General features: G+C 44.0%; 1 protein-coding gene across 1 annotated transcript; it reads left to right on the plus strand.

Moving 5' to 3' along the window:
• The first annotated feature begins 4,255 nt into the window (after window positions 1-4,255).
• LOC115456693 (calfacilitin-like) lies at window positions 4,256-18,155 on the plus strand. Its single transcript, XM_030185935.1, has 4 exons — window positions 4,256-4,446; window positions 4,680-4,762; window positions 5,410-5,492; window positions 17,667-18,155. Exons 1-4 carry the CDS (start codon window positions 4,256-4,258, stop codon window positions 18,051-18,053), a joined length of 744 nt encoding a protein of 247 aa, XP_030041795.1. The 3' UTR covers window positions 18,054-18,155.
• Window positions 18,156-21,359: the final 3,204 nt, after the last annotated feature.

Raw genomic sequence — 21,359 nt, forward strand, 5'->3', positions numbered from 1 at the left:
AATGAATCTTAGCTGTCTGAGAGTGTAGAAACCAATTTTTACAAGTTGAGTTATTTGAGGGGCAAAAGTCAGGTTTGAGTCAAAAATGATACCAAGGTAACGGAAGGATGTTGGAATAGACTTGTGAAAGAGAACGGAGGTAACAGATGGAATGAGATGAGAACCTGTAATCCAGGATGTAATCCAAACAAGCAGGAGTAGAGGCTGACCAAAAGACGAATCCAACGCTGGAGATAGTATGAGGAAATACTTTATAGTTGCTGATACAAAGGGATCTGACATGGTCCGTGTTTTGGCGTAATAAAACGCCTCTCCTACCGACTGGGTCACAACCGCCTCTGGGTGAGTCTCCCACTCTCAAATTATCCCCAGTGATTTCTAGATTACTGGAGCCACACTCCCAGTGGTCCTTAAGTTCCCAGAAAGCACTCACAGACCCAACACATAAACCACCAGGATTCTTTATCAGTCTAGATAGGCAGAATGAACAAACAAATGTGTTTATTCTCAGAACTTGGAACAGTGGACAAAAAATGTTCAAACAGTAACAAGTAACTGAAAATTGGATCAATTAGAAAACTAACTAAACATCTATATATTGTTTAAACAGTACCTGGGATGGTCAGGACATGTAATTCACCGAGCCTCAGCAAAGAGATCTATCTCTCTTTCGTCCTGGCTAAGACTGAAGACAAAATCAGTACACTCTAAAGGAAATGAGCTCCTGGGCCAATCAGAGCCCAGTCAACAAGATTTGAAAGTATACTGCTGCTTGCTTCCTGCTTGTGTTAAAAAAAAGGAACATTCAGTTCCCTATAACAGCTTTACAGCAAAGAAACACCACTTGCTGGCCAAATAGGAGAAGTACACTTCAGGACATAATTAAAATAGGAAAATATCTGATACATTTTCCAGGCTTAAAACACACTGTTTCTTCACAGCTGGGTTTAATACGAGTTTATGCCACACCAACTATTCCATGAGCACATCAAGACAGACTTACAAAGGGGTAAGATCAGGGGAGATATGAGAAGTGGAAAAAATTAACAGAATATTATCTGTGTGAAAAAAAAAAGAACCTAATGTTGTAATCCTGAATAAGAGTGGCTAGTGGGCTAAGGTAGATATGAAAGAGCAAAGGGGTTAATATTGAACCTTGAGGATCTCCACAATATAGTGAATGTGGGTGAGATACAGAAACAGATGTAAGAACACTAAAAGAGCAGTTAGTGAGGTTGAAAGTAAACCAGTACCTGAAAGACTGATTTTGTGAAGGCAGGAGAGCAAAGTGAAATGACAAATCAAACCAAACAGTATATGTGTGTGGTGGGGGGGGAGGGGGGGGAGTGATGAGTTGAAACATTGTACATCACAAGTTCTTTGTGCCAGATTCTAGCACACAGCTCAGTCATTAACTGCATCAGTAGTGAGACATTGCCACCCTTCCCCATGGTGACCCACAGTCCATAATTCCTACTGAATGACTTCTTTCAAGTAACAGAGAGCTTCCACAGAAGCAGAATGTTAATAGCACTGAGACCTTTCTATGCTGAGCACAGGGGAACAGTATCACTGTCTCTTATTCATCATGTCTGTAAAAGCAGGCTTACTGAATAAGAGCTTCTCACAGTAGTGAGGATCAGTACCTCATATTAGGCCCCATTCCACCAATTATTTCTGGCTTCTAGGCACTCTCCCAAGATTTTGACAAAACTCAACCTTCAGGATCAGGCCAACACCACCCCTCCAAAATGATCCTGTAAAAATGCGTAACTGAATTTCATATTTCTAAATATTTAATTTTGGTATTGTGTACACATGACAGCAACCTTCAAAAGCCATTTACCTGAGTAAGGGGGTTATTTGTTTACTGTTTGTTTATTGAGGACTGTCTATACCACATAATAGGGCCCTTTTACTAAGCCACGCTAAAAAGTGCCCTGTGCTGTTTTTAGTGCTATGGTTTCCCATGTGCTGAGGCCACTTTTAGCATGGCAGTAAAATGGCCGTAATTTGTATCTCTACGTTAATGGGCACGAGCTAATTTCCCAATTAGCTTGTGGCTATTATCGTATGAGCCCTTATCACCACCTATTTTGTAGGCAGTAAGGGCTCACACACTAGCCCTGTGCTAATCGACAGACACAGCGGTTTCTTGATTAGAGTAGGGCACACCTACTCTCCACCCCCAAACACGCCCCCTGCACTAAAACATATTTTATATATTTTAGCATGGATTGGTGCATGCCAATCCCAGAACTACCATGGGATGCCTGAGCGTGTCCCATGGTATTTCCTTTTTAGCATGCAGTAAGCACACGTTGGTGCTTACCGCCACATTGTATAAGGGCCCCTTAGGAAAGATGCCCTCAGTGCTGCCAGAAGTAATTTCTGAAATAAAGGTATTTAGTCCATGCCACTGAGTGCACAAGTACAACGAGCATGTGTCTGAGAGTTATGACATATAGTATGTAAATGGCTTATTGTACACATGGAGAGAGTAAATTTATCATTTCAGAAACAAAGCAAAAGAATAACCATGAAAGTGGAGAAACTGGATCCGCTACGAGAGGAAAAGTCAAAAGCAAAAAGTAGCGTGATGAACACAACACTTCCAAAATCACCAGGGAGATGAATGATAAGAGATGGGTCTTTATTAATGGGTAAGACTCGACACGGAACCGTAGGAACTGTAGGAAAAGTCAATTGCAATGTGTGCCGAACAGAGACACGTGTGTTCTGCACACATTGCACTTTACGTTTCCTACAGTTTCGTTGTTTTTTTTTTCAACTAAGTGCTTGGCACATTTACCAATCACTTGTCTTTTTAAAGACTCCTGAGGCAGGCGTTGTTCGCCGAAACACGGTTCCGTGTCGAGTCTTACCCATTAATAAAGAACCATCTCTTATCATTCATCTCCCTGGTGTTGTGTTGATCACGCTACTTTTTGCTTTTGAGAGTAATTTTATAACACATCACCTAGACTGGGAGGGCAAATACTATATAGGTGTCTATTTTGGGCCTATTTTAAAGGCATATAGATGCCATATGTGACTTTATAAAATTACTTCACAAAAGCTGCATACATTTTACACCTTCTTTGCATGTATATATGTTTGTGTGTTTGTGTATATGTGTACATTTTCAGAGATATTTTGCTCCTACAAAGGACAGATGGACAGATAAGCTCTTTTGAGCAGGGACTGTCTCTTTGTATCAGGTGTTCAGTGCTGCGTGTGTCTGGTAGCGGTATACAAATGCTAATAATAATAATAATATTTTTGTCCCCTTATGTTTATTTCCAAGATTCTATTGGATTGGAAAGAATGAAAATAAAAAAATTGTGAGGAAAGAATGGTTAGATTGTGAGTCCATTAGGGACAGCGCCAGTGCCTGTAAATAAAAAATTGTAAACCATTTAGGTCTAGGCAGAATATAAATACTGAAAATAAAAATAAATAAATAAATAAATAAATAAATGGTGAGCTCATCAAATGCAGCCTCCTGAACATCATAGACAGGCAGATCACCTGCTGCTCTTATTTCATCATTGCTTGCCCATAACACCATGTATTTATAAAGTAAATTGTAAGTCACGTGCCACAAAGCGTATTTTCAAAGCACTTAGACTTAGAAAGTAAATCTAAGCGCTTTGAAAATGAGCTCTTCTCCAAATGCTTGATAGTATCAAATAAACACATTTTCTCTATGATGTTCACTTTAAGACATTATCCATTCCCTCTGTGTCTTAAATGTATCTAAGTGTATTTCTCTTGGTACCCTGGATCCAAACCTATGTGCCAATAGCAAAATAAAGGTCTAACACCATTGTAAATGTCTTAGCTTACACCTGTGGTATGGGCATAGTTTTTGTGTACATGTGATACAGGGATGTGTGAGATTCTATGCACTGCAGTGAGAAGGGACCAGGAAGAGGCTGTTCTAGGAATTTATTTGTGCACATTGGAAGTGTTAAAGTCATGGCCCTTGACTTCTCTGCAGTTCTTTTTGTTTTGTTCATGGACCCTGTCACAGCACTTCTTTCTGTCCTTTGAAGGAAGATCTGTGCCAGACAAAGGGATAAATGTCATGAGTGGGTGGTACCCTGGGCTTGGGAAACAGTCACTGAGAGGCACAGAGCAGCAGCTGCAGTGGGCTCGGCACTCAGTTCCTTTCTCATAGTAGCAGAAGCTCTGTAGAGGCCATAAGCTCCTTTTCCCTGGCAACTACCAGTGCTCTGTGGCTGGTGCCAGCATGGCTCTCCAGCAATACCCTGCTTTCCTGGTGCTCTGCTCCTTCCTGGCATTCAGAGCCCTCAGCAGGATCCTCAGCCGCCTTCCTCTGCCGCAGCACGTGGCAAGGGATGAGATGCGGAGCTGGCGCTGGAGGAACCTGAGTGTCTCCATGGTGCACTCCCTGCTCACTGGCACGTGGGCGCTTCTCTGGTGAGTGCACTGGGATAAGGAGGGTCTTCACTCTGTCATAGCTGGTTGGGATCTGGGGTGCCTAGTAGGCTTTATCTGTCCTGATGCTTCTTTTTCTCATGCATTGAATCTAGCTTTCTGGGTGTGGCACCAAAATAGGAATCCTGATTTCTGAAGAGGTATGCAATGACTTCCCATCTCTCTCTCTCTCTCTCTCTCGTGATGTCTCTGTCTCTCTATTTCTCTATTTACAGTATATCTGAGGCACCTGAGATGCTGACTAACATTTCTGATGGAGGAACACCTTTTTCCTCTCTGCTTCCTTGTGTCTCATTGGGTATGTTTCCATGCCAGTAAATGCCATGTGTTCAAAATATTCCAAACAATGTTGAGAAATTTATTATTATTGAAGAGAATGGACAAATAAGTTTCACAGGGATATGACAGGATTTTATGGCATACGTGAATAAAGTGAAACAAAATCCCCAGGTGGCACTGAAGAACTATGGGTCATTGGAGCCGACTCTGTGGGTGCTGTGGGTGCTTGAGCACCCCCAATATTGAGAAAATTCCTTGTATGTGTCCAGGAAGGGGTTATTTTAATTGGGCTTAGCACCCCCAATAATTTTGAAAAGTTGGCTCCTATGCTATGGGTGGACATATTGACAGATTTGTGCCAGGATGCACTGTGTGTGGAATGTGCTCAGGTGGGTCAGGGTCCTGTTTTTCCCATCAGTCAATAAACTGCCCTCTGCTGACTGAGTCACTACAATATTTAGCTTCAAAGGGCATTGCTACATTTGGGGCAGTTCTGTGGGCAGTCAGTTTATTGCTGTACCCCTCTCCCACACTCTGCACAATTGGGAATTGCCAAAAGCAGCATTCGTATGAAGGAAGTCCCCTCAGCTGGGATGAGGTTGCACTTTCTGTACCACATCAGCACTTGGTCTCCTGACATGAGCCTCACCTCTTGGTCTTTTACAGGTTACTTCATTGCTGACACTGTGGATATGGTAGCGAATGGCCAGTCTAGAGCATCCTGGGAGTTTCTGCTGCACCATGCACTGGTAAAATAAATGAAAATCCTGTCCTTTCCTGAATGAGCTTTCCAAGCCAGATTCAGGCCCAGATCCTATAGAGTCCATTACTATAACTAAGTCAATAGAGACATAAGGGTTAAATAGACACCAGTCACAACTTCTTCCTGAGATGAGCACTACAGATGCTGTTCGGATGTCTTGAAGGTTATCATAAGCCAAGAACATACTCAGGCCAGCGATGCTGGAAAGGATAACAAAACTTTCAGTATAGTAAACCCAGGTCATTTTTCTTTCAAGTTCGCTAACACAGGAAAGTCTCCACATACTTTGTACTGACTATTTCTGTGGGTGGGATGAGGCAGGGAAGCTACATGCACGCATTGAAATATTCAGTAAACACTGGCAATTTTCTTCCTTCAAGTGCCATCTCCAGGAACGACTACATTGACAAGTACTACCACTTATTGTTTCTATAGCACTACTAGACATGTGCAACACTGTACACATTACACGCAAGTAATTTCTGTGTCCCTAGTGGGCTCACAATCTAAGTTTTTGTACCAGGGGCAATGGAAGATTAAGTGACTTGCTCAGGGTCACATTGAAAGCCACTCTGTGCAGGGCAGTCTTTATTTACCCAAGGATCTAACTGGTTAACTCTAGCTGGTCCCCTAGATCCCATTTGTACTTCCAGATACTCCACAATTTGGATCCGTTACATTTTCATGCTATAAATGTTTGTGTTTTTTCAAAATTCCTTGGTGTGGGGAGAGGACTAGAAGATATATGATAGCATGATGCTTTCTCTTTATCATCTACACGCTAGGAAATCATGGTAAGGGTGAAGTGATTGAAGTCTAACAGGAGCTAGGGAGAATCTGATATTGCTACTTACATACAGAAACTGAAGTGGAGCAACACTGAGTACATTTTCTTCTATTCTTTGATAGATATCAAGTCTTCCCATTTCTGTGCTGTTAGTAAGAGACTCCCGACCTCTAGGATCTGATTTGTCCAATTACATCTTGGGTGTTTGATTCCCTACCATAAGACAACATTTTTGAATCTCACAAATGTATACAACGCCAATCCATTACCTTTCACATCTACGTATGTCATTTAAGTGTGGCAGGTTAAAATTACCACTATGCTCTGTCAACACAGTTAAGTGTTCTGCCCTCTACTGACTCCAGCAAGTACTTGCTCCAGTCTTTATAATTCCCACCTCCTACTTGGCTGGTTATTGCATCTTGGAGTACTGGGAGTTTTTTTCTAAATGGGTTGAAGAAACATTTGGAGTGGTGGAGGAGGGAGGAATGCATGATGATGGCTGATAGTACCTATTTTTCAGAGGCTGGCTCAATGAATCCAGAGGGAGGGAACCAATGCATAGCATGTTTATGTGAATTTTGATATACTGTTAGGCTGCCAACTGGATCCAGATTTGCAAGACAGGGTTGATCCAGTCCTGGGTTTACCCCAGTGCATGCTGGAACTTGTAGTCCTGCTTTTTATAGGGAATGCAATTAGGATATCAGAACCACAAGCTCCTGCATTCAATGGGATAAGCCCAGGACTGGATCAGCTCTGGCCTGCAAATCTGGATCCAGTTGGCAGCCTTAATATACTGCCTTTCTGTGATACAACCACAATGGGTATTTTCTTTGTCCCTAGTTTTGTACCTGGGGCAATGGAGAGTGCACTGATTTGCCCAAGCTCACAAGAAGCCACAGTGGGAATTGAACCTGGTTCTCAGCCAACTATACTAACCATTAGACTGCTCCTTTAACTCCTCTGTACTGGCTAATGATTCCAGCTTGGTTTTGTAAGGACTGATAGAAGCTGCAATTGATGACATCTGTTTCCAATGTAGGGCCCAGACAGACTCAGATTAAGATCTGTTTGACAGGGCTCACACCCCCAAACATTTGGGACCTAGGCAGTGCCTGGTTTGCCTGTTCCTGCACTGCCTGTTCTACTTCTGGAACATGTATTCTTAAAGTCCCTAATAGCTATGTTGCTTGATTTCAGTTTCAGAGGATAAGATAATGCAGTGGTGTAGCTACGGTACCATGAATGGGCTCTCTATAGCACCATCTCTGCCAAGGTAGTGGGGATGGAGATGGAGATAGAGGCAGGGTGGGGTGGGGGAACCTCTTAAGAGCTCCAGTAAACAAACCTTGCAAAAAGCAAATACATTCCAGACCTATATACAAAACCTGTCACAATAGTAGAAATAGAAACTAAAATGTAAGATATCAGAGATGCACATTTCCCAATGTCGCTTTTCTTATTTTTTTCTTAACTTTCCTTCCAGTTCCTCCTGTCCTTTTAACATTTCATCCATCTTCCTTCTGCATCCCTTACCTGTTCCATCCAGCATCTCCCCTTTGTGTCCCTATCCCTATGCCCCCTCCATGCCCAGCAACTCTTTTGTGTCCCTGTCCCTTCCTATGTCCAGCTTCTCCCCCCTTCTCTTCTTCCTGCACCTCCCACCCCAGGGCCAGTATCTCTCCCTTTCACATCCTGACCCCCACTACCACCATAGTTCAGCATCTCTCTTTCTTTCTCCATCACCTCATTGGTCCAGCATCCCTCCCCCTCCCTAGTCCAGTCACTTTCTCTCTTCTCCTCCATCCAGGTCCAGCATCTCTCCCCCTCTCCTCCCTCCCTCTTTGTGGTCCAGGTCCCTCCTCTCTTCCCCTTCCAGAGTCTAGTATCTCCCACCCATGCAGGCCCAGCATCTCTCTCTAGACCTCACCCCCCTGTGGTCCTCCAAACTTGCAGCGGGTGGCTGGCAGAGGCAGTGATGAAAGCAAACTGCCTCCAGCTGGCTTTGCCAGGTCCTTTCCTCTGTTGTAATTTCCTGTGGTTAGGTTGCAGCAGAGGGAATGTCCTTGCTGGACCAGCTGGAGACAGCCTGTTTCCATTGCTGCAGCCACCTGTTACAGATTTGGAAGACTGGGGAGGGGAGGGCTAGAGAGAGACGCCAATCATGCAGGGGGAGGGGAGAAAGGAAGGGAGAGAGAGATGCTGGATAGAAGGCACTTGGTTCAAGAGCAGACAGCCCTGAGTATTTTGCCAGGCTCACTCAATGTTAGCTAAGCCCCTGGGATAACGTCTCTCAGCTGTAAAAATTAAAACATGGAAATCTCTCCAAATTAAATTTATCATGGTAGTAGGCCATGATCCAAGAGCATCTTCTGAGAAGAAAGTACACATATTAAGACCTTTTCTGTCCTTGTATTCTTTATGATGATCACTAATCATTTTAGTTCCTGCCTTCTGGACTAACTCCATCTTGTTTATATCATTTTGAAGGTGCAGACAGTACTCCAAATGAGGTCTGACCAGAGATGTAAACAGAGGCATTATCACCTCCCTTTTTCTTTTCTTTTTTTTTTAACTACAACAAATTGCAGAAAGAGGAAGATAAGAAATAATATCTGTAAAAGTTAATGAAAGCTGTAGTAATCTGCATTTTGGCTCTTTTTCAGTTAAGTTTGTGGTTTGGGGGTGTTCATTCCTTTTGACTTTTGATTATGCTGTATGGGGTAAACTTGTTGCACACTTTGCTAGAAGTGACAGAGTGAAAAACACCTGATGCTCTCCTTCAGACACCAGTAGAGGGCACTCTCACATAGCCTAAACTTTAGAAGTTTAGACTCCTTTAAAGCTCGTGCCCCGATGCAGCCCCAGAGTTTTACTGCTGGATCAGCACAGAAAAACAACTCCCTCATGCTCAATGCTAATGAGATGCAAATTTAAGTGCGGTCATAGGGAGTTTGCGGTCATGAGCATGAGGGAGTTTGGGGGGGGGGCATTAAAGGGAGGATGGTGCCTGGCACATGCACTCAAAAGTTGGTGGTTAGGCCCCACCCAGTACATTCCTGGATGCGCTGGGCAAGTCTGGACGCTGCCATTTTGAGACACGCTGAACTTGAGGAGGAACCAGGACTGTGTCCCTCCTCTCTTCCAGGTACGAGGGGTTTGTGGGGGTCACCGCTAGGCCACCAGGGGATGTTTTGGAGGCATCCTTGACAGGGGTCCCATTGGACCACCATGGTTTTTGTTTTTTTTGGGGGGGAGGGGATCCACTATAACACCAGGGCCTTACTTATTAGGGGGTAGGAGGTCTGGGGTCCACTGGACCACCATGACAGACAGGTCATCCCCCTTCCCAGTGCCTGGCTGAACCTTGCCATGGCAGGAGTACCCTTGTTTGGTGCATTAATAGGTAAAACATAAAAAGAGGGAGACTGAAAAATGAAGGCTGAGAAGGAAAATAATTTCAAGTGGTTAAAGAGAAAAGAAAAGGACGAGAAGATCAACATCAGAGATAGATGTGGGCAGAAGAATGGAAGAAGATAGGAGGACAGAGGAGATATTGCAAATAGACAACAGACTCTGGAATGAGAGTTAGGAGAAGACAGAGGAAAGTAGAAAAGAGAGACTGGGACCAAAGCAATTAGAAAAATAAAATGCCCAAACAAGAAAGATAGAAAAAAAAGATATTTTATTGTGAATTTACTAATTGGAATGTTTCAGCTTTGGGAAATGTCTCTGATGTCTCTGTATTTTGCTCATTATTTGTGGAAATGTAGTTCTCTTTCTCTTTCTCTAGTGCTGCACAGCATGCAGAGTCAGACCTTTTGGGGTTTCCTGTTCAATGTTTGCCTTTATATCTCTGTTACTAATTTTTGTTCCCTTGTTCTATAGTTGCTAAGTCTTTGTCAGTGTACGGCATGTGTGATGAGATGTGATATTCTACTAGCATGTACTTTCTGTGTATTGATCCGTGAGAGTCCTGCTTGTTCTGTTTTCTCAGTAGGTGATTTATTGGTGTTTTACAGCCCAGTGTAATATTTGCAGTATTGCCTTACCATAGATAAGGTGGTTGTTGTGTGAGTCCTGGGAATTAGTGTTGTCATGTAAGATTCTGAGTATCTTTTTGCAAAGTTTTGTGTTCCTTCACAGTGTCTGGCAGTGGAGGAATTTTGTGTTGCCTTTACTGAGGTGACATAAAAACTTTAATATAATGTTTTTGTCTTTTGGGTTACAAAGTGAAACATCTTAGTTCTCCTCTGCACCTGCTGCACTTCTTATGTTCATATAATTATTGTTTATTATGGTTATGCTGCTTGAACATTCTGGAAAAAGGACTTATGAAAGTACACTGGCATTTGCTTTAGTATATGATTAATTTACTTCTAATGTTTTTATAATGTGTTCTTTGCATTCTACACAATATTAATTTTGTGTATTTATAAACTGCAATAGATATAAAAAGACTTAAGAGGTACCACATGTACCTGCATACCTGTCTTATTACTAAAGATTAATTGAATTGTTTTTATAAGTGTATATATGGTTTGGTGTTGGTAAGTGCTTGAAAATTTGAGTTTAAAATATGCAAAGTGTCATGCATGACAGCTAGTGCAGACTTTCATGTAGAAATTATTTTTTAGGTACATGATAAAGCGTATCTGGGCTTAAAAAGAGTTTGGACAAGTTTCTGGAGGAAAAATCCTTAGTCTGCTATTGAGACAGACATGGGGAAGCCACTGTCCGCCCTGGGATTGCTAGCATGAAATGTATTTATTTTTATTTATTTGTTGCATTTGTATCCCACATTTTCCCACCTATTTGCAGGCTCAATGTGGCTTACATTGTACCGTGAAGGCGTTTGCCAACTCCGGTAGAGAAACAAGTACAAAGTGATGTTATAGTCGAATGAGGTTCATTGTTACAGACACATTGTGAATCAGAGAAGGAGAATTATGTAGTGTTCACTACGAACTTTAGTTACGTTGTGTTGCAGGGTTCAGGTACTTAAGTTGGGTTGGTAGGGTATGCCTTATTGAACAGGTTAGTCTTTAGTAGCTTCCAGAAGTTGAGGTGGTCATACGTTGTTTTCACAGTTTTTGGTAATGCATTCCACAGTTGTGTGCTTATGTAGGAGAAGCTGGATGCATAGGTTGATTTGTATTTGAGTCCTTTACAGCTTGGGTAGTGGAGATTTAGGTATGTCCGTGTTGATGCGACTGTGTTTCTGGTTGGTAGGTCTATGAGGTCGGTCATGTATCCTGGGGCTTCACCGTAAATAATTTTGTGGACCAGGGTGCAGATCTTGAAAGCGATACATTCTTTGATTGGGAGCCAGTGCAATTTACTAGTTGGGTTTCTGCCAGGTACTTGTGTCCTCACTTGGCCACTGTTGGAAAGACGATACTAGGCTACATGGACCATTGGTCTGACCCAGTATGGCTATTCTTATGTTCATATATTTTTCTATTCTAAGAATATAACTAATATGACTTCGACACTAATATGCCTAGTGCCTCTACCCCCCCCCCCCCACCATGTTTTTGTGCCACTCCAAAAAATCAATTCTAGCTATGCTACTTCAGTACAACAGGAAAACAGTTGCAGGTAATTCCTACTCACACAAAAAGAAGAAACACATGAAATCTTCACTAATGCTAGGCATAGAATGAGCTAACGTTTTACTCCTCCTCAGATCACGTGTTAAAGCCCCAACATTAGAAAAATTTGTGCTCAGTCTTTGAATCTTTTGTACACTTCTAGTGCAGCTGGGTTTAATAGATAAAACCTTCATTCAGGGCAGAGGGGTATTTTTTTGGATGGATGGAGGACCACACAAAACAATCTGCAGCCCTATCTTCAAGCTCTTTAGTTGCTGATGATGTGTTGAGCAAAATATTAGATCATTGCTCCAGTGGCCCATCCTATTCCACCACCTATGCCTTCATTATCATGGGATTTAAATGAGCAGTGCTCTGATGTTTACACAAGTCTTTGCACACAGGGCCTGATATTCATCCCGTGGCGGCAGCTTAGAGCCATGGGCTGAACTAACTCCAGATATTCAATGCCAGGCAATGTGCAGCTTCTGGCACTGAGCATCCAGGAATGTGCAGCAACCCGGAAGTTAACCAGGCACTGGCCAATATTCAGACCAGTGCCCGGTTAATTTGGTGGATAAAGTTAGGACCAGTGGTGTGGCCAGGCCCACCCAAAATTTGCATTCCATTAGTGTGGCTGACAGGAATCCCCAAGCCCCACTGGTGGAAGAACTGCTTCCCACCCGAATTAACTTACACCTTGTGCAATGAGTGGCAATATTCCCAAGCCACTGCTGCTGGCTACCGGCCACTGGCTCCCCCTGCCCCCTCAACTGCACATGCTCAGTTTTCGCACAGTACACATTTACAAAGCTGAGCATGTGTGGAGGCCGGCGGTGGCACGAGGACACTGCTGCTCATAGCGCAAAGTGTAGGTTCTTTTGGAGGGGAGAGGTGATCTTCGGCTGATGGGTCTTGGGGATCCCGACCAGCTCAGGTATTTCTTTTGATTGGGGAGGGGCACCAGGAAGGGGGGCAGAGATGAAATTTTGGAATTTCTTATAGTTTGGGGGGGGGGGTGCCAGGAAGGGGCAGAAATGAAATTTTGGGCCCACTGCTTGGTCTCTTGGACCCACCCTAAATCGGTCATCTAGCTATTCTACTGGTTAGGAAGTTGTTTTGCTGTCCAGCTTTATCCAATACTTAGCATCACCACTAACCAGTTAAGTAGCGGCTCTGTCCAAACTTCTCCTCCAGATAGCTCCTAACCCAACCAGTTATGGAATGGCCGGTGAGCGATGATATTCAGCAGCATTACCAAGTTTCCAAGTTTATTAAGATTTACTATTCCATCATTCAGACATGCCATCTAGGTAGCTTACAATATTCATTTATAAAAGTTGGTTAAGGTGATCAGGAACATAAGACAGAGAATGAGGGAAGGGGGGATGGAACTCCATTTATTCAAAGAAAAAGAGGGGAGGGGGACAAACACTGGGTAAGTTCTCAATCACTCTTGGGGGTAGCCGGGGAAGGATTAGCAGAATATGTAAGCCACATTGAGCCTACAAATAGGTGGGAAAATGTGGGATACAAATGTAACAAATAAATAATAAGAAAGTATCATTAAATAGAAAAGTCTTGAAATCGGCCTTAAATTAGGGTAAGGATGTTTGTAGTCCCAGGTATGGGGGTAGTGAATTCCAGAGGTGGGGCCCTTGTACAGAGAAAATTGAAGCTCTGTTGTGTTCATGAACTAGTTCTTTGTAGCTAGGTACTGTGAGCTGGGTTTGGTTCAAGTATCTGAGAGAATGCAGAGGTGTATTGTATAAGATGACAAGAGAGGTATGCGGGTTCACCCAAAGATAGAGTTTTGAATACTAGCAAGAGTAGTTTATAGGTGATCCTGTGGGTTATGGGAAGCCAGTGGGCAGTTTTCATGAAGGGGGGGGGGGATGCAAACTACTTTTAATTTCTAACTTTACGTATATTTAAGAGCTGCTGAACTGATGATTCTGAATCTGGACAGAATTCTTATAAATCTCTGCTATTACCTCACAGATGCCAAGGGTGACTCATCCCAAAGCTAGAGACTTTCCACAGCTATGCTGGAGATTTAAAGCCAATAAGTGAGGTTTCTCTTTTGGGCCCCAGCTATGTTTTAAACTAGTTCTAGCATATATACATTCCAAAAACTAACATATTCTAATCAATAAATAGAAAATAAAATTACTTTTTCTACTTTTGTTGTCTGGTTTCGGCTTTCTTCTGTCTTCTTTTGCCAGGGTTTCCTTCTTCATTTGACATTTCTTCTTTCTCTATCCATCGTTCATCTTCCCTCTGCGTCCCTATCTGCCCTATCCAGTATCTCTGTTTCCCTGCCCCTATCCTTCTGCTATGTTGCATATGTCCCTTCTCTGTATGCTTATTCTTGCCCTGTTCATCATCACCCCTCTGTGTCCATGTCCCTATCCTCCCTCCCCATGTGTAGCATTGTCCTTCTGTGAACTTATCCCTTCCCATGTCCAGCTTCTCCTCTCATTCTTTCTTCCCCCACCCCATCCATCCTCATCCTACCTCTGGCACCAGGATCACTCCATCTTCCTTCCTTCCCTCCTGTCCCCCACCTCTCTCCCCTCCCCAAGAGCCAGTATCTCTCTTCCTTCCCTCTTGTCCTCTATCCCCAGGGGCAAGCATCTTTCTTCCTTTCCTCCTGTTTTCCCCAACCCCCACAGACCAGCATCTCTCTTTTCTTCTTCCTATCCCCACCCCCAGGAGCCAGCATTACTCTTCCTTCCCTCCTGTCCCTCAGCCCCCCACCCCTGGGGATCACATCTCTTTTTTTCCTTCCTGCGCCCCACTTCACTCCAGCATCCCTCCATCTCTCTTCCCTTTCTCCTGTCCTCATGCTACTCTTCCCAGCAAGCGTCCCTTCCCCTCTCCCCCACAGGTCTAGCATCTTTCCTTGTTCCTCCTTCCCCATAGTACTATCATCTTTTCCTCTCCTTCCTGCCCTGGGGTCCAGCAAGCATCCTTTTCTCATCCCTTACTCCCCCCACCCCGGTGGGTCTAGCATTGCTTTGCTTTCTACCCTGGCAAGTCTGGAGATCTTCCTTCCCTCCACCCACCTTCTGCACACCTGGCACCTCTCACTAACCAATACACGGTGCACTGTGAACCTTGCTGTGTGGTCTGCAATGTTGAAGATGCTGCTTACAACTGGCGCAGATCTCTGTCCCTCTGCTGCAGCCCACTTACCTGCTAGAAACAGGAAGTTGTGTCAGAGGAGGCGGGCATGGCAGAAGGAAGGCCTGTGCCATCCGGAAGGAGCATCCTCAACGCTGCTGGCCACACAGCAAAGTTCACAGTCCACCAGGGTGGAAGGGGGGGAGTAGGTATTGGAGAGTGAGAATGCCAGGTCACAGGAGGTAAAGAATTGGAAAGTAGAAAAGATGAGGTATAGCAGGCCATAGACCAGGGAGCAGAGCAAATGCTTGTGAAAAACACATTTAACCATGAGAGCTAGAGAAGGAGACTAAATGCATGCCCAATGAATGTGACTTGATATGTCTGGGTATTGCCTGGGACAAGGGATTCACTTCCTAAATCATAGGTCTGGCCTACTATGACTTATTAATTTATACACAACCCAGTTTTTCTCAAATCACTCACATCCATGCAGTAAATTCTATCTTTTTTCATATTCTAGTAACTTCTTTCACTGCCCAAGAACAGCCCTCAGTTTTTCACATTAACTGTCACCTTCTGATCACCCATCAACCTCCTCACTCCCCACCCCCTTTCCCCTTCTTTTTATCACGGGAATGCTTTTTCTGATTCACTTACATTTGCTAGTAATCTCATCTTTTGCTCATTTTGTTCTGGTCTAAGAAAAGGAACATTAGTTCCTGAAATCTAGTCAAGAAATGTGTTGTTAGTCCAATAAAAACGTATCCGGGTTCTACCACTTTTTTCTTTATGTTATGAACATGTGGCACACACCTCTGGAGGGTCTCCTTGGGGCCTTCAAGGTTCATTCACCCTGTGTGGGCTTTTAATTAGCCACTGTCAGCCATCCTGCTCCTCTCTGCTCTGCATCCAGCCTGGCTATAATAAATTCTTTTAGTTTTAAACAATAGCGCCCTCCTGACCTGCCTAAACACTCCCTCTCTTGCCCTGGAGATAGCACAGGCGTGTCTCTGCAGTGCAATTTGACCCACACAATAGGTCTTGTCTTAGCCAATAATGCAGCATAACACAAAAATGTTCACCCTAATGTGCATTAAATAATGATGTGCTGCAAAGCAGTCCACTGTTATGCAAAATGAGTAATGCAACTTGCTTTAAATTTTGCACAGCACCTCAGGAGATGTTAACTGTGCCTAGGAATATCATGGGTCAATGCTCAAAATGTAATGCGGGCCGTAGAGGCAATTAGCACTGGCCTTAGTGAGTGTAGAAGGCTCTAGCACAAGAGACAATATGTGCGCCAAAGATTAGCACAAATAGCATGCAAATGTAGCCAAATGGATGTTAATGAGGTTATTTCCTACTCCCTCCCAATGCTCAAAGAACAGCGCGGAAAACAAAGACCCCCTTACAGCTCAGAGCAGGCGTTAGGGTGTTTGAAGAGAGGATTTCTCATGATTCTTCCTTTAAAATCTGACAGTTTTTATTTAATGTGGAAGCAGAAGGAAGCCCATGCAAGCCCCTAAGTGCTGGTAGAGAGAGACGAATGTGCGTGAGTCAGAGCAAACCCAAAAGTGAAGGCAAACATTGACGCCTGTTTCCTGCATTTAAATATAAGCCTTCCACGTAAAAAACAACTGAAAAGCTTATATTTAAAGGCGCAGAAAACAGGCGCTAATGTGTGATTCACTTTCAGGTCTGGCTGGCACATGCGCACAAGAGCTGAGCTTACTGCAAAACTCTTCTGCAAGTGCGCCAAGCACATTCCGCCCCTTGCTTTCATTTTTACAACGCACATATAATTTGAATACCATTTCCTTTGAGCATTGGTGAGCTGGTTTTCAGCGCTGTTCTGGCGGTATGGGTTGTGCACCATTGGCTTTACCGTGGGAGTTCTAAGCATCGGCCCATGCTCAGGGTGGGGGAGATGTTTTAAAATAACCCCTACCCATAATCCTTTTTTTAAAGCAGGTCCCCTGCAGATGGGTGATAGGGGATTGTTACTTTAAACATGGAATGATGATTGGAGGGTGGATCCAGGGAGTGTTACATTTAAACATTTGGGATAGGGGAGGGAAATTCCTGGGGGCACCAACATTTTAAAACCAGATCAGGGGTGGAGGGTTCGTCCAAAGGTGGTACTATTTGTTTTAACAGATTTTTGTAAACATTTACAGATCCCAATAAAAGACAGTGGGCATGATTTTCCTGGCTGCAGCAATATATATATATATATATATATATATATATACACACACACACACACACACACACACTTACACCAGTATTCACTAACCCAAAGAATCTAACAAGAAAAATGTGTGGGGTTTAGGCTGCAATAGGGATGAATTAATGAGATCCAGGTACTAGCTCTTGCAGTCCTACCATTCCAGACTTTGTTCTGTTGTTTTCTAGTTTGAAGAGTGAGGCAGCAGGAATAATAGGGCAGTTTCCACCAGTTCTGGAACACCCTGACAAAACATTGAGGATTTGTCCATGAAACTTGACATGTGAAAGTGCAGCAGACCCATCAGGACACACACCAGCAATAAACTGGAGGAGAAAGTGCCTCCTACTGATGGCGCAGAACAGACTGATCTCTTGCCTTTCGTTACAGCACATTCACCTGCACCTTCCTCTCCTCCAGGTGGTCCCCTGCTTCGCTTATGCCACAGTCATGGGCTGCTATGTCTCCGGAGCTGTCATTGCACTCCTGGTAGAAGTGAACAGTGTCTTCTTACACACACGCCTGCTGCTGAAACTCAGCAATGCTCAGGACTCCGTCTTCTACAGGGTCAACAAGTACATCAACTTGCTCACCTTCATCTGCTTCCGTCTGGGGGCCCAGCTCTATCTCACTGGCTACCTGATGTGGAACCTGCAGACAATGCCACATGGCCACTGCTTCCTCCTTCCCTTGGTGCTCATTGACCTGATCATGCTAGTGTACCTGCAGCGGCTGGTACGGGCAGACTTTATCCCATGGCCACAGGACACAGAGGGAAGAAAGATGGGGAAGATTCTGACAGACTGAGGCTGCAAAGCCCTGCCTAGTTCTGATTACTTCAGGGAGCTGGGAAGATGTACATGAGAGACAGGGGAAGGGGTCAGTCAGCAGCACAAAAGAGGTAGGGATGAGTCAGAGAATGTGAGAAGTATGCGGGAGGGGGAGGGCAGGGAGCAATGTGAGATGGGGATTGGGCAGAATCACATGTGAGCAGAGAATACCAAGGGTGTGACTGTAAAAAGGATCAAATGAAGTTCACAGTGAGCTTAGCACTCACTGGATCTTTCCTGTTCCTTAGAATACCTTGGCCCAGATGCTCAAAACTCTGGCGCTGCTCCAAACAGCGTCAAAACAGCACAGAAAAGCAACTCCCTAATGCTCAGCCAGAAACGGGTCCAAATCTTCTCAAACGTATCTCAATCTACACCTTCCCAACTGCAAAGGTCTTAAATACAAAACCTACTACGCATCCAATTTCTCCGTTATAGGCAGCCAACTCTGGAACGCCATACCAAGACACATCCGAACAACCAACGAACACCTACCCTTCCGGAAGCTACTGAAAACTTACCTCTTCAAACAAGCCTATCCAAACAACCCAACTTAATTTACGAACAACCCACACCACTAATATTACCCATGCCCAATTCTTCCCCCCACATCTCTTCCTCTTGTTCCACTCTATACAATGGTGTCATCTCTGTGACATTTTTGTACCCATACATTGCTCTACTTTATACAACTATGTTATTTCCATGATACTTTTGTACCCATACTTTGTAAGCCGCACTGAACCTGCTATTGAGCAGGAAAGAGCGGGGTATAAATGCTACAAATAAAATAAAATAAAAAATAATGAGATGCAAATATAGGTGTGCTCATAGCATTGAGCATTAGGGAGTTCAGCGGGAGGATTGTGCTTGGCGCAGGCACAGAGGAGTCTCGTAATAAGCTCGACTCCTGTGCGCATATGTCTGGCAAAACCTGAAAGTGAAGCACACATTGGCAGCTGTTTTTTGTGGCCTAAATATAAGCATTAAAATTTTTTTTTTTTTTTTTTTTAGCTTGAACGCTTATATTTAAAATCAGGAAACAGAAGCCGTGGTGTGCTTTCACTTTTGAGTCTGCTGTGACTTACGCATATTTGTTTCTCACGACTGTTATTTGGGCTTCCTTCTTCTTTCAAAAGTAATCAAAACTGACAGAATTTGAAGAAAGAATCAGGAGAAATCCACTCTTCCAACATTATTTTTTTGCAGCGGTAAGGCAGTTTTGTTTTGGGCGCTTTTTTCTGAGCATTGGGGAGGAATACAAAATGACCTCATTTTCTTGAGCTCGACTACATTAGCATGCTTCTTGTGCTGTTTGTCTGCGTGCTTGTTTGTTCCTGTGTTCTCCGGGCCTCTGAACATTCTGCGCAGGTAAATGTGGGCGCTAGTCTGGCGCTAAAGGCCTCGAGCACCCATGTTTACTTTTGAGCATCAGCGCCTTTATGCCCCAGAACCCAAGTAGGGAGATGGTAGGCAGGGCAGGACAAGGCAGGGTAGAGCACCTTTGGCTTCTGCAGTGAAACATGGACAGATGTTCAACATCTGAGTGCACTCTGCATATAATTGCTGGCAATGGTCTCCTCATTCTCTTCAAGTATTGTTACAGAGGAAAGGTGGTGAAGGAGGAGAAAGAAATTTATGCAGGAAGGGGAGGGAGTGAGACTCTCTGAGATAAGGAAAGGGATTTGGATTTAGATCATGCCTTTTCCAGTTGCAGCTTAAAGCAAGTTACATTCAGGTACAGTACAAAGGAGGGATAAAGTGAGAGGGAGAAAGAAGAGATTATGTAGTACAGTATATAGGGGAGTTCACCCTGCTGTTAACTGTTATTAAGACGATATAAATTATTTCTGTTTGATAAATCTGTTGAAAATAAATTGTTTCTCTCCATATATTTTTTAGTTCATTGCTCAGTTAGCAGTACCCTGCAGGAAGAGTTTCCATTTTAATGGCTGGGGGCATCTGTGCTGTGTATGGAAGCCTGTCCCCTAGTGGTGATACCATGATATTACCGCTAGAAGTCTGGGTCATTTCGGATGCCTGAACCTCAAGTTGGGAGCAAGTGAGTATTCCTTCCGCCCCACTGGACTCCAGGGACCCCCAGTAAGACTAGGGAGTAGGTAGAGGATTGGGGGGCATTTCTGGAGATGATACCTGAGGGGAAATTGGGCCAAGAGGAGGCTGCCACATGTTGGGTTGGTGCCCACATGTGGAGGCCTTCACTGTGGGGGAGTGGGTACCACAGGGGGACTTGATCCCGTGTGGTTTGTATGCCACAGGTGGGATGTTAGGGGGAAGGGGTGCCATGGAGGGCTCAAATGGTGGGAAGAGAAAGATCTGGCATTTGGCGGTCTTGACTGGAGGGGGTTCCCTGGATGTTGGTACTTGTAGCTGCCCCTATAGCAGACATGTAGATCTGCCCCAGGGCAGCTGTAAATACCAATGTCTCTGTTTCTCAGTACAGACCTAGATTCCTTATATGAAATAGGAAATCCAGCATGTATTATAGGCTCGCCCAGATCATTTCTTCCTACCCTACCCACACTCCTTTGCTGTATTCAGCTTCCAAAAGTGTGAATGGTTCCCTGTTCTGAAATAGCATGTAAGTATCTAGGCCTCTCCAGACATCTAAATGCCGTTTACACAGAGGGATTTATTGCGCTTTAGACTCCACTGGCTACCTGTACAGGAGCGTATTATGTTTAAGCTCTGCTCCTTAACCCACAAAATCATCTATGGGCTTGCTCCGGTCTATATGTTCCCCTTGATTGACCTTCCGCCCAGGAATGCTGCGGCTGGATCACGATCTTACCTCCATCTACACTTCCCAAGCTGCAAGGGTGTCAAGTATAAGAAGATTTTCTCCTCCTCTTTCCGCTACTGGTGCCCTAAATATTGGAATGCCCTCCCGCAGCACCTCAAAGGGCAGGCGGACCACTTCTTCTTCAAGAAACTGCTGAAGACTTACTTATTTGCTAAAACTTACTCCCTCTACTACTCTGCTGATTGATCCCCTCCCTGCTTAGTTCCTATTGTTAGTTGATGCTCCCCTTGTTTACTCCTTGTTCTCCCTGCTCTATTTTCCTACATTGTATACTTTCCTGCCTTTTTTTTTTTTTTTTTTTTACTTACTGTAAGCCACATTGTGCCTGCATGAGTGGGAAATTGTGGGATATAAATGAACCTTAAATAAATAAAATAAGGTCCGAGGAGTGGCCTAGTGGTTAGGGTGGTGGACTCTGGTCCTGGGGAACTGAGTTCGATTCCCACTTCAGGCACAGGC

Source organism: Microcaecilia unicolor, chromosome 13, assembly GCF_901765095.1.
Source record: "Microcaecilia unicolor chromosome 13, aMicUni1.1, whole genome shotgun sequence".
NCBI classification, from domain to species: Eukaryota; Metazoa; Chordata; class Amphibia; order Gymnophiona; family Siphonopidae; genus Microcaecilia; species Microcaecilia unicolor.

What these genes read in the sequence shown, in the direction of transcription:
- LOC115456693 (XM_030185935.1), top strand. Translation starts at nt 4,256, where the DNA reads ATGGCTCTCCAGCAATACCCTGCTTTCCTGGTGCTCTGCTCCTTCCTG. An exon ending in GCTTCCTTGTGTCTCATTGG is followed by an intron (nt 4,763 to 5,409) that starts GTATGTTTCCAT and finishes GGTCTTTTACAG; the next exon opens with GTTACTTCATTGCTGACACT. An exon ending in TTCTGCTGCACCATGCACTG is followed by an intron (nt 5,493 to 17,666) that starts GTAAAATAAATG and finishes CCTCTCCTCCAG; the next exon opens with GTGGTCCCCTGCTTCGCTTA.